We start from the raw sequence: 12,980 nt of genomic DNA, 5'->3' as shown, positions 1-12,980 counted from the left end.
TCACAGAGGGATCCTCAGGACGGTTTGTGCCGTGTGGAACCAGAAGCGTCCATCACCAGCACGTCCTGGTTGTGCCCGGGAGTTGTGTGGGAACACCCGAGGCCGTGCCGTCTGCTCGCCAGCTGCGAGCCTGGGTCTGGCTGCGGCGTGGGGCGGGACAGATCTGCGAGGGCTGACGTCCCTCGGCACGGCGCTGGTGGTGCCGGCAGCGACCCGGCGTTTGGGCACAGCACGGGACGCTGTGGGGAGAGCGCAGGCTGCGCCGGCAGGGGTGTACGTGGTTTGGAAGGCTTCGGCTAGAGGTGTGCCGATGGGTAGCTGCCTGGTTCGGGGCAGGCACAGCCATCGGCTCACCGGGGCTGGAGTTTGTACCCGTCGGGTCAGGTCGGTAAAGCCCTCGCAGTAACTCTTGGTTTAGTATTTCAGAAACTCCTCTGAATGTGTGCTCGGTGGGCCAGAGCACAGCTACTGCCACAAAGCGAGTGCGAGCAGTGTAGTTTAAAAGGCAAACCCTAGCCTGTGTCTGAGTGTTTCCCTGCATGACTCGTGCGCATCAGCACAAGCAGTTTCATTGCTTACAGGCAGGGGCTGGGCTTTTCGTAACGGCTGCCCTCTGCTTGGGGTTTAGTGGGTGGGCTCTGCTGGCAGGAGGAACTGATGCTCCCTAAAAGAGACGTGTTTGGTTCGAGCCACAAACCCTTAGCCTGCGACAGCTCTGCGGCAGGATTGCTGCTGCTCGCTGGGTTCGGGCGTTAAAGGCCTGAGCAGCGCGGCAGCCCCGGCTGGGTGTGGGGGCTGCTGGGGTGCGGAGCCCGCGCTCGGCTCCTGCCGGGGCTCCGGGGCAGCGCGGAGCCGTCCCGGCTCGGCTGGGCACCGCCAGCATGGGGACAGGGACAGGGACAGCGTTTTGGGAGGTGGCCGGCCTCTCGGGTGCGGCTGGGCTCCCGGGCTGCTGGCGCTGCTTCGGCGTGGGGAGGGAGCAGGGCCGGGGCTCCCCTGAGCCGTGGGGGCTCCTTGCACTGGCGCTACCCGCTGGCCATCGCGGCATCCTGCGCGGTGCCGCTAAGCGACGGTCCTTAATTGGAGAATTAATTTGGCTCCGGGCCCCGGCTGAGCAGCAGCGCGTGGTACAAATCCCCACGGCGAGAGCACGTGGAGGCCACGTGGAGCTCCCGGTGCGGGTGTCCCCGTGCCCGCGGCGCCACCGGCAGCGCCAGGGCAGGAGCAGGAGCCGGCTGCGGCGCATGGCGAGCTGCAGGGCCCCGCTCCCGCACGTCTGCAGGGGGGCTCTCGCGGTACGGGGCCAGCGGACTTCTGACAAACCAGCAGCCTTCCAGCCTGCTTTCCGTGAGCGGCCGTCCTTGTATAAACAGCGGCGGAGCGGTACGGCAAGTGCTCTGTAACCCGGGCCGTGCTGCTGCAGCGTTATAAAAATAGCATAAACAAACAGACCCAGCGGGCTGCCGCGGCGTCGCTTCACGGCCTTCGCAGAGCAGCTGCGTTTCTGGAGCTTGGCCGTGCAGCTGCAGGTACCTCGGGCATGTAGAGGGCCGGCGGTGTTACCCGGCTCTGGCAGAACAGAGGGAATCTCCCGTGGCATGGCAGCGCTCGGCGCGGCCCAGACGGGCGGCTGGTGCCACGCTGGGTGTGCAGGGCCGGGAGCTCGCGGCCGAAACCTTTCCTGCCCTGCGCTGCGGGGGGAAGGCGCCTGATGGCCCTGCGGCGGGCGGCTGGGGGCCGCGTCCCTGCCCCCGGGGAAGGAGGGAGCTCAGTGGGAACGGGTGTTCTCTTTCAACAAATGGATAAGCAAAGCAAATACGTTATTTTCCTATAGACATGTTTTTGTTAATACATGTTATTGATTCCTGTTTCCAACTAAAAACTCCTCAGCACAGTAATTCGGCTAGTGGTTTTTGAGAAAAGGCAGAGGTCTGTACGAAAATGGCTAGACCGCAGGGTCTGGAGCACAGCTCATAGCAAAGACTTGAAGTTAGCAGTAGGCAGCGTGTGAGGCATTCTGCTCTTTGCATCTCTGGGGCTGTATTGTTCAGGGAGCTGTGCAGGGGCCGGGCCCCCCCGCACGCTCACAGGGGGGAGCTGCGAGTGTTGGGGGCAAATCAGGGCCCGGGAGGTCGTGCTGGGACCCACCTGGGGCCCCTGCCACCGCCCCCCGCTGCCCCCACCAAGGCCAAGGCTAGGCGGCCTGAAGTACCGCAGGCATCACGCTGCCCTGATTTAACGACGGCCGGGCTGCCTGTTCCGTTCTTCCTGGGCTTCCTGCCCGGGGGTTGTTGATACGATAGCCAGAGACAAACAGCATGTGATGGCAGCCTGCGCTCCCCGCCCCGCGCTCCCCTTCCTGCAGCCCCCGGGCCGGTGCTGCCCTGTGTGCCCCCTGCCCTGTGTGCCCCCTGCCCTGTGTGCCCCCTGCCCTGTGTGCCCCTGCCCTGCCGCCCCCTGCCCTGCCGCCCCCCGCCCTGCCGCCCCCTGCCCTTAGCGTGGTGCCGGAGGGCAGCAGCGTGGGGAGCAGCCCGGCCGCTCGCTGCTGGCCCTGGCTGCTGTTGAGGCTGTGCCGGGAGGGACGCCGCCCTCCTCGCCACGCCACGCGCACTCGCTGCTGTTGCTCGCCTGTTGCCCGGAGGATCCAGACCTTTCCCGTGCCCCGCAGAACCACTGCCGCGGCTGCAGTGCGATAGCATCGGGGCCCAGTAAAAATTGCGTGCCGGGAGCAGGCGGCAGCGGCCTCGTCCTGCCGGGCACACCTCCGCCTGCCCGCGGCACCGCCTGCCTGCCCGCCCGCCTGCCTGCTGGGGTGCTGCCCGCCTGCCTGCCCGCCCGGGTGCCGCCTGCACGCTGCTGGAGCCATGAGCACCCGCTGGACTTGTGAGGAAGTCTCCAGGGCAGACGTAAAAGCAAAATTATGACGACAAAGTTTTGCCCCGGGTGTCAAAACCGGGTTCTGGTGTTCCTTCCACCCGTGCCATCGTGCTGTGCGCCCAGTGCTTTCCTGCTGCCGCTTTATAGGAGGGAGGCGGGCACGGGCGCGTTTGTCTCCCGTGGCTGCCGGTTCACCAGGTGGGATCTCCGATAAAGAGTGTTGCACGTATCGGGAGCATACGTACTTCTAAGAGAATCTATTTTAATCCTGTAGGACTCAGTTAAAACGCTACCAGAGTGCTGGCACGGAGTTACAAGTGCTGTGCCGCTGTGCCCGGCTTCTGCTCCTCACAATTTGTTTGCTTGCAGTATTGGTGCTTTTATGCTTGAAAGAGCAGAAGAGGGTTCAGAAAAGGTCCACAAAAAAGATTCGAGGGGTGAGAGGGTGAAAGTCTGCCTTAAACTTTGTTGTCTGAAGTTAACTGGGTCTAATGAGAAGGTAATTAAGAAATGACTTGCTCACAGCACAGAAGAGATTAATGCAGACCTTGTTCTGGGGCAGGGTTTTTGACGGTGGCTTTCGGCCTGCGGTTCCTGACTGCTGGGCACTCCGCGGACCGTTTCTGAAGGTCCGTGGAATGCAAACAAGAAAAGAAAGCCTGTTCCCAAGCAGAGAGGCCTGCACTTCTTCTGGAAAGTTTGTTCGGACCTGAAAATGCAGAACGGTTGGAGGCAAACAGCGGCACCAGGTGCCAAAGCAGCAGGGAAAAGGATGCAGGCCTTTCGGCAGCAGCTAACGGCAGCTGGGCACGGGCACGGCTTACCCAGGGCTGTGGTGCGCTCGTAGCTTTTGCCCTAAAGTAAATCGTCCTCCTTAAGAGCAGCTGCTGAGCAAATAGCGACGGGTTTGAGCAGGAAACGACAGAGGGAGGCTTCTGGTCTGCCGGGAGCCAGCGGACATCGCATCAGACCATGGCAGTGGTCCCTTCTGGCCTGACAGCGTTGGAGCTTACAAAGTCCGTTAGAAGGCCCTGGTGTACAAAACACGATGCCAGGCTCCAGGATGGGTCTGGGGCGGCACGGAGCAGCCTAAAGCCCACCGCCAAAGTAAGAAAACTGAATTTAATTGCATTTCTGAGTCAGGCCTCTGAAATGGAACTGCTCCTCTGATTCAAGGAGCACACGTTGTAGCTCCTTGTGGCTCACTTAGCAGTAATTAAACCTGATTTCTACGCTGTGCTACTGTAAGATAATCATCTTCCAGGCAACCAGTAAATTACAGTTTGGCCCCACGTTCGCTGGTGGCACCAGTAATTAGCCCAGGTTTTAGTATCAGAGGAAGAACTGCCAGGAACAAAGCAGCGCTCTGCTCTGCCTGTGCGGCGGCGCTCTCCGTACGCCAGGGCTTTGTCGCCGGGCTGCCTGGCCTGCAAACAGCGGCAGGGTGTGCGTGCTTGTCCGTGACCGGGTTTGTCTCCCTGTGCGGGGATCGCTCCGACGGCAGCTGGCTGTGGAGGCGAGCTCTGAGAAACTGGGGCTGCCAGCGAAGAGCCGGGCGGGGAGGCGGGCAGCGCGGGGCCGTCTGTCCTGCCCACCGGGGAGGCAGGCGGGCGTGCAGGTCAGATTGCTGGCGGACCTCGTAACAAAGATACGTGTCAACTTCCTGAGCAAAGTTGCAGCATAAGGTCAAACTGTACTGAATTCATTTGTTTCCCCATAAAGATGGTTTCTTACTGAAAGTAAAGCTGCCTTCTGCATTGTCATTGCTCCCGGTTGGATTTATTTCAGAGATGAATGAATAAAGGGAAAGGATTGCAATTTAAGGGACCTGTTTTTTCCAGAAAAGGATTCTATTCTCCTTTTTATTTTTATATTTTTGTTGTTACCATCCCTTCGGTGAGGGTTGGGGCTCCAGTGCTACACTTCCGAAGACCAGTTAGTGCACAGAGCTTCCCCAGGACGGAGCGGGGTGCTCCCAGCCCACGACTCGTTGGGTCGTGCCCCTGCCCCGCCGGGCTCCTGGTGGGGGCACTTCTGGCTCCGTGGCCGCCTTGTTTTTTTAGGGTTGTATTGCAGAAACGTGTAGGTTGGAAACGTAAAGCAAGGAGCTGATACCAGAGTTGTGAGGTTGCTCCCATCGGTACGTGATCATTTCAGGAGGTAGCTGGCGCCTCTCCCTGGCCCTGCAGTGTTTGCTGGGTTTGGTTGAGCCAGAGACGTAACGAAAAAGATTTGCCTTTAACCGCCTAAGCCAATTATGTTCCTTCTCTTCCTCAGGGTCGATGTTCAAGGGAAAACTGCAAATACCTTCACCCACCACCACACTTAAAAACGCAGCTGGAGATAAATGGACGCAATAACCTGATTCAGCAGAAGAACATGGCCATGCTGGCCCAGCAGATGCAGCTTGCCAACGCCATGATGCCTGGTGCCCCCCTGCAGCCTGTGGTACGTGCGCTTTGGGGCTCGGATCGGTGCCTACGATCTGTTGTAGGCTGAGGGGGTTAGCGGGTGCGGATGGCTGTAAGAGCCCACAAAAGTTGGTAACTGGTGGAGAAAGCGAACAGCAAATGGCTAGTCTGCCTTTGTACTGCTTCCTTCTTCCTTGCCTGAATCAGCATCGCTTCATGTTTTGTTGAATTAATGCATCTTTGTAACATCTTTCTTCATTTTGAGAAAGTGAGCGATCTGTGTGGGCTTTTAGAAAATAGACGTTTCCGTTGCAATTTCGTGTGCTCGAAGAGATTCCTGGGTTTGAGAAGATTCCCACTGGATGTTTTCCATTCATTCAGGGCAACCTTCTCAGTGTTACTTGCTGGACCGGACCTGGGTTTTCACGGCCCATTGTAAGCAGGGTGCAAAGCTTGCCCCGAGAGCTGCGGGGCGTGTGCCGGGCTGCTGCGTGCCACCGGCAGGTCAGGCTGGGCAGGAGGAGCAGCGCGTGCCGATAACCAGGCTGCCTGGAAGAGACAAAGGAGGGGAAAAGGGGACCATCAGAAATCTCTCGTCTGGCCACAGTGAAATGTAATCACACGCTGCACGACATGTGCTTCTCTTCAGTACGTGTGCGCAGTGCAGGGTTTCGCGGCAGCCCGGGGATGGGTTTCGTTCTGCCGTGACCCGTGGTGTCAGCACGCAGGAACGTGGTGGGCACCCGCCAGCCACGCGCTGCGGAGCGGAACGCCCTGTGCTAGTTCTCTCGATCGCAGTCCAGAGAGGTCGGCGGAGCTAACCTATGGACAAAGGTGGCCCAGGAAGCTTGGGGTACACACTTGTAGCTCAGACACTATGGGGTACCAAATAGCGCACGAGGGAGGCTGGCGTGTGCTACGTCAAAGGGCAAACAGTGCTTCCCCGGCTGAAGCTCTGGCTTCTGACGGGTGAAATGGCAGCACGGGAGAAATGAGTTGGGAAATATGTTATATATATATATGTCTGCGTTAGCACTTCCCTGACAGTTCTTTGGTTCCTTCCTTACTGGAGAAGTTAGAGCTTAGCGAGTTGCGTCTACCTGCAGATACCTTCCAGGAGGAGACGTGCTGTTAGGTGAGGTCTTCAGCACTGCTTTTATTTGTGACGGGTTGTACTCCTCAGAATAAATACTTAGGAAAAATCAGCAGAGCACAAAGGGCTCTTGTACTTGCGCTAAATAGTGATTTTGGCCCCATGTTTTGGGGGTCTACAAAATTCCAGTGAACACCCTGTAGGCTATCTGATTTGGTTAATGCAAGCTGTTACTCTTCCGCAGGGCTTTATGCCTCGGCTGTTTCAAGAAAAAGTGTACGTGGGGGAGAAAAGCAGAAATGTTCTGGAGGGACCTTCACAGTGAATTGTTGGCATCACTTACCACAGCGTGAGAAGACAGGGCGTGTTATTTTCTCCTTTTGGCCATCTTTTTGTTAAACAAAATTGCATGCATCACCGAAGGAAGGAAGTGAGCTAAGGCAGCGTCAGCGCGTGAGCACCGAGTGCGGTGTCACCGCGCTGCTGCAGGGGGCCCGAAAGGCTGGGGCGCAGCCTGGCCCGGCCTCCCAGCGCCGGGGGGCTGTGGGGGGCTGCCGGGGGCTGCCGGGGGCTTCCGGGGCTGGTGCCCGCTGCTCGCTGCTTTCTGATCGGAAACCAAGTGCAGCGTGTGTGCAGCCAGGCAGCTCAAACGCAGGCTATACTTTACGTGCCTTAACTTCAGAGCAACCTCAACATTTTTCAATTTCCAAACAGACGTGTACATCCGCTGCGATTTTATTTTATTTCCTGGTTTGAGTACAGCGACACAGCACCGGTGCCAGCAAACTCATATCTGGGGCCATGAAAAGGCTTAACAGTCAAGGTGCTGCAGACAGTAAAAGCCACTACTTCAAGTATTCTTCCCCATTAACCTGTTCTTCTCTATTAACTTTTTGGTCTGCTTGTTTCATAAACGATAACCTGATACATCCCCTTGGTTTTATACAAAGCAGTGTGTAGCTAGACACCAATATTTAGGTAAACATGAAAAAATACTTGGTGCAGTGCTTGGGAGCGGCATTCCTTTTTACTATAAAGAGAGGCTGGCAGGAGGATAAGGGTTAAATCGAAGTTCTGCTCCGTGTTGCGCTCACCCTGACTGTACAAGGAGCAGCCTGAGTCGGCGCAGTTTGAGGCACGGCACAGATCTCCACCCAGCCGCCTGGGCTCAAGCGCTGCAGAACTTGTGGGTTCCGAATTCAGCCTCCTTCAGCACGAGGGCGGGTGGTGAGGCCCTCCGGCTGTCCCAACACGCTTGCTCCCAGGTGGATGTCAGCCTGATAATTCGGCTTTACTTTGTAGCATCGTTGGAGTGGATGTTGTGTCGGGGTGTGACAGGAGGTGGCTTACACCATCCCATCCGGTGCTGCGCCAGTCACTGTGTGCTTCGTGGTACGCAGACCGAAGCCGTTTGTGCTCTTGTGACTGTAAAGTGACCTGCTGTAACGAGGGGCTCCACCTCGGTGAGGGGGGCGGGGGGGTCCTCTCCTGTTCCTGCCCGATGAACGCTTTCACGAGCGTAGCCGCAAGCAGTGTCTGCGGGGTGCTCCCGGGGGCACCGCCTGGCCCCTGCGGCAGGCACCGGGGCGGCAGGAGCGCTGCCGGCCGCCCGCGGGGCAGCGGGGGCCCGGCCTGTCCCGCGGCACCGGGGGGCGTGGGGCGGCCGCTCGCTGCCCCCGGCTCTCCAGAGACCTTCCCGGGGCAGCGGTGCCCGCGTGGCCCTGAGCCTCGGAGGGCGCTTGGCTGCTCGGAGCGATCGGCGCTGCCCGAGGTTGGTGTCCTCGCGTCCCGCTGCTGCCAGCAGCCAGCCTCGAAGGCGGGGCGCGCGGCCCTAGGGCCGTTTTTCATCTCCTGCCCTACGAGCGTACAGCTGGCGGCAAGAGAGCTGCGAGCCCCGGCGCAGTACGAATCGCTGTGGTAAAACCGGTGGTGCTCTGTAGGGCTCTAAAGGCTGTGGGGCATTTATATAAACGTAAGGTGATCCCGGTAGCAAACAACCAGGGTGGTCTTTTAGGTGCTGTATTGGCTGGGTTCATTGGGCTGAAGTCAAATGGAAATCAAATCTCAGGTTACACACGAACAGTCTCACAGTTTTATTTTGAACGTTCGTTATTGCGCAGATGATAACACGATAATGAAAAGTATGGTTAACTGATAGTGTAGCTAATAATACTGTTTTATTTCCTGTAAAATTTCCCTTTTTTGTTGTTCGCATGGATGAAAAGGCAGACACGTTAAAGAAACTACTCCCGTTTGCAGACATTTCAGGCTTTTTTTTCTCCAGTAACCTTTGCATGTGTTTTTGTCCAGTGTTTCAAATGGACTTGCTCCCTGCTTCCAAACAATTCGGTCATTTCCTCAGAAACACAAAAACATGTGGTGCTGTGCGCTGTCTGGCTGAAAGAGATAGGAAACAGAGCAAGAGATCTGCGTTAACTTCGTTGTTGTTTTTCACTCTAAAAGTTACTTTGGAAGAAAAATCTAAATGCCTTGAGTAACTACTTTATTTAGATACTAAAGATAAACACTCCAGATGAAGTTTTATTTGGCAATTACACTGCTAGCACAGCGCCTCTGGATTCAGTGGGGCAGAAGCGTTATTTAATCGTTACTGCAGCGAACCAGCGCTGCGTTTGGGCTTACAGCGTTATTTGGTCTTCTCCATCTAATTATCTGCACAACATGTGACAGCCTGCAAGGGCATCTGACTGTTTCTTTTTTTAAAACAAACAAACAAAAAAAACCACCCCACAGTATTTGCATGGCCTCTCTCTGGCTCAGTGATTTAGCCTAAATAAAGCGTACCCCCGACGTTTCTTTCTGAGTGTCCGCCTAATTTTATAAAAGTCAGCGGTTACAACCTTCTGGTCTTGTTCCTTACGGAACCCCAGCGGTCCGCGAGCCAGCGCGGGTTGGCGTCAGGCTGGGAAGTGCCCTCACCTGTGTCCTGGAGGCGAGCGTGGCTCGGCGGCGTGCGTTGGAGCGCTCGTGCGGGTCGCTTGCGTGCTGCCTGCGCGTTTGGGCCGTGCTCCTCCGAGACCCTCGGGCTGCCCCGTGCCGCGGTGCCGCGCTGGCTCACGGCACTGCCAGGGCGCGGGCCGGACGGGCGTGCTCCAAGAGCTGCAGTTGTGCGGGGCGAGGCGTGAGCAGCACCTGGCGGTGCCCTGTCCTCGTGGGCTGGCTCGGGTGGGGGGTTCCCGTGGGGGCTCCTCCCGGCCCACAAGCACCGCAGGCGCTTCTTTTCCTTTACTAACGCACGTAGTGGCCGTTGTGCTTCGGATGGTAGCCAAAAGGCTACGATGCTGACGGCACGGCGGGTATCAATGTTTAAGTGTCTTTCTCCTTTTCTCTGATTGCAGCCGATGTTCTCAGTCGCGCCCAGCTTAGCCACCAACGCCTCGGCCGCCTTTAACCCCTACCTGGGGCCCGTGTCCCCGGGTCTGGTCCCGGCGGAGATCCTGCCCACCGCCCCCATGCTGGTGGCGGGCAACCCCGGCGTCCCGGTTCCTGCCGCTGCTGCCGCTGCCGCCCAGAAGCTAATGAGGACAGACAGGCTGGAGGTAGGAGCCGACAGGCACAATTTACCCTCACAAGTTATCTCCGTTATTGTGTCTCCTGCACAGACAATATTTTTCTTGTGAAAGAAAACTGCGAGTTTCACTGGAGCCGGTAACACCCTGTCTTGGTAATGGCTAAGGCCAAGGAGGGGGTGTGCCACCACGGCTCGTGCTTGCAGCTCTGCTCCTGGCCCTGCATCGCGGAAGGGGGCGGGAATACTGGGGGATGGCCGTGGGAGCAGCGAGAGCGCCCCGAGACTGCATTACTGTGTGTCCAGCAGCTGCTAACGAGCGGGCGCGGGTAACGAGCGCCGGGAGCTGGTGCAAGGGCCGTGCTGCAGCCGCCCGGGGGGGAGCTCGCTTCCAGCCTCTGGCATGTTTTTGCTCTGGACACATGCTGCTGGCACTCCCCCCGCGGCCTCCCGCGCCTTGTTTATCATCCTTCGCTACAGCCCTGACAAACGCTAGTCCTTGCTAGCTGTTACTCTCCCCTGCCCTGAATCTTTCTTATCTGAAGGCCTGACCGTGTTTTCGGCACCGTATCAGCGCTGCGGCAGCGTGGGCTCGGAGCCAGCGCGGTGCCACACGCTTGGGAGCGCCGTGAGCCGGGCGCTGGGCAGCCCGGGCGACGCCGTCCCTGCTCTGCGCGCGCTGTGCCGTCGGTCCCGGCGTGGGCGCAGGGCCCGGCCGCTCTCATGGACCTCGGCCCCGCGAGGTCTCGTCCGCGCTGGGACAGCACCGGGGCCTGGGGGTGCGGCGTGAGGTCGGGCTTCTGGAGATGGTCCCTGAGCACGCCGGGAGCACGGCAGGAGGAGCGACAGGGATCTGCCTTAAAATGCAGCCAGTCGTAATTGTAGTGCTCTTCTCCTTGCCTAGGCATCTGCAGTAATAGGGTATGTGTCTGCTTACAAGGAAAATTAATTCCTTTTTCTCAGCGGTTTCATCCCTGGCTAACAAGCTGCGGCAACAGGCTGCAGGCGAGGAGGAGCGTGGGGCAGGGCCGGGCAGCGAGCCCTCCCAGCACCGCTGCCACTATTCTCGGAGCTTACATCAGCGCAGGTTCCCCTTCCGCGGGATCACATCACTTCCCCTTTTAGAGTTGTTTTCTCCGAGGAAAGAGTTCCCCGAAGCGTGTTCAGGTTACAGGAGGCACAGCCTCCCCGAGCAGGCGGCCTCGCTGGGCTCGCCGAGGGGCGCTGGACCTCCCGTGGCTTTTTATTTCACAGTGGAGACTTGGCAGAGAGGGATTGAAACCAAAATACAATTAGATAAATTCATAAATAAATCACGCTGTGTTCAGAAACGAGGCCTGGAGAGGAGGCTGCTGGCAGCGGGAGCCCATCGGGTGGACGCGCCGAGGTCGGCTGCAGTGTGCGGCTGTGCTTCCAGCCGCAGAGGCACGGCGTGGGCCGGCGGTGCTCGGGCTGCATGGGCCCGAACCCTTCTGTTCCTCGCCAGGCGCGGGGCAGCCCCCGAGGCCCCCAGCGCCGGCTCTGCCCAGGGCGGGGAAGCGCGTGGCGGCTGCGTGCCGCCTGCGGAGCCGAGGCTGGGCTGGCCGGCAGGCTGCGACTGAGGCGCGCAGGGAGCTAACGAAAGCTGGGCTGCGGCAGGGGAACCTTCACGCGCAAGATTTGGTCCTCCGGGGGCTCCGTGCTGTCCCTGCCTTGCTGCCGGGAGGAACGCCCAGCTGCTGAGCCGGGCGTCTCTGCGCGCGGGGGAGCTGTGAGCGGTTCTCTCACAGAACACCCAGAGGCAAAGTCCGCAGTAAAAAGCGTTTCTAACCATTGGGACAAGCCCGCAAAACCGTCTGAAATCGGTGCGATCGAAAAGGAAGGCTGAGTGCTTTTCCTTTGAACTCGAAGGCAGGAGGGACGGTGTGGTGAAGGAGGGACGGTGGCCGAGGTGCAGCCCCGCAAACGAGCTGTGAGGCTTGGGGGAAGGCCCCGCGGGTTGCGGCCCTCCCTGCTGCACCCGCGTTTGCCTCCGTGGGCCCTGCTCTTCGGAGATGGCCATGTCCCTGAAGGAGGGCCGTCCCAGCCCGCTCCGCTTTCAGCCCTGCCGTTCTGCCAGGGCCTTGCCTTGACTCTGCCCGAGCTACGTGGATCACTTTAAAACATCCAGCTTCTTCCCCCCTTTCGGCTGTTCAGTTTTGCTGTTTATTTTGGCTGGGACCGAGAGCATTTTGCAGTTTACCCAGCAGCTCTGCGATTCCACACTGAGCCACTTGTACAAAAATAGTGCCTGTTGCGGGCAGGGGGTGTCTGCTCCTCCTCCTGTTTTCCCCGCAGCAAATGCAGTTCCAATAGTTCAATGTGTGGGTGAGAAGATAACTGGCCGGTGCTTCCCAGCGTATGGCCATTGAATCAGAGATACCCAGATTTAGCATACACATATCTAATAAGGACATCATTCTTATGAACAACAAATCGTTTGTATATTTTTTTGATTACAAAAACGCAAAACTGATTTGAAAGATTTTACGTGGACTGTTCCTTACCCTCAGAGAAGGTGGCATGTCCTGGCTGCCACGGATCTACCTGCTCTTTAGGAGAGCTCGCTGCTGTCGCTGTTTGTTATTACGTGATTGCAGAGCTTTATATGGCTTAGCTCTCCCTCCCTTGGAATGAACTGTCCCCTGAAAAAAAATAACTGCTGTGATGTTAGTGTCTAATCTTGGAACATGATTTGTTCTGTTTAGAATCTTAAATGCTTATTTTCAAGAATAATGTACCCGGTCGTTAATTAAATTAGCATGCGTGTTCTGGGCTACTGAGGCAGACCGACACACGGCTAACGTCTCGCCATACGTGTACCAGGGCTTTAAGGAAGGCAGGCAGGCAGCACGGACCCGCCAGGCGCTGAGCCTGGTCTCCCGAACAGCTCCGAATGTCCGCAGGACGGCCGGTCGCTGTTAGGAGCAGCAGGATGGATTTCAGAAGTACTTGGACCGTGCCGCCCGTGCAGACAGCGCGCCCGTGCGTGGCTGTTCGGTGCGTTCAGGTGCTCCCCTACGGAATCTGGGTCTCAGGGTGGAAACGTTGA

At 58.2% G+C, this 12,980-nt stretch overlaps 1 protein-coding gene across 25 annotated transcripts in view; it reads left to right on the top strand.

The window, feature by feature from the left end:
- The window catches only part of MBNL1 (muscleblind like splicing regulator 1), a 78,948-nt gene that overhangs the window by 46,395 nt on the left and 19,573 nt on the right, over positions 1–12,980 (top strand). For all 25 annotated transcript variants that reach the window (XM_083848667.1, XM_083848673.1, XM_083848671.1 and 22 more), the window contains 2 exons: positions 5,155–5,325; positions 9,741–9,941. In XM_083848667.1, the coding sequence (XP_083704793.1) occupies positions 5,257–5,325; positions 9,741–9,941 (270 nt within the window). In that variant the 5' untranslated portion in view covers positions 5,155–5,256. The remainder of the gene's footprint in view (positions 1–5,154; positions 5,326–9,740; positions 9,942–12,980) is intronic.

Source organism: Anser anser (assembly GCF_964211835.1).
Source record: "Anser anser genome assembly, chromosome: 9".
Lineage (NCBI taxonomy): Eukaryota > Metazoa > Chordata > Aves > Anseriformes > Anatidae > Anser > Anser anser.
Note: the sequence above shows the minus strand (reverse complement) of the source record. Positions and strands in the feature narration are given on the sequence as shown.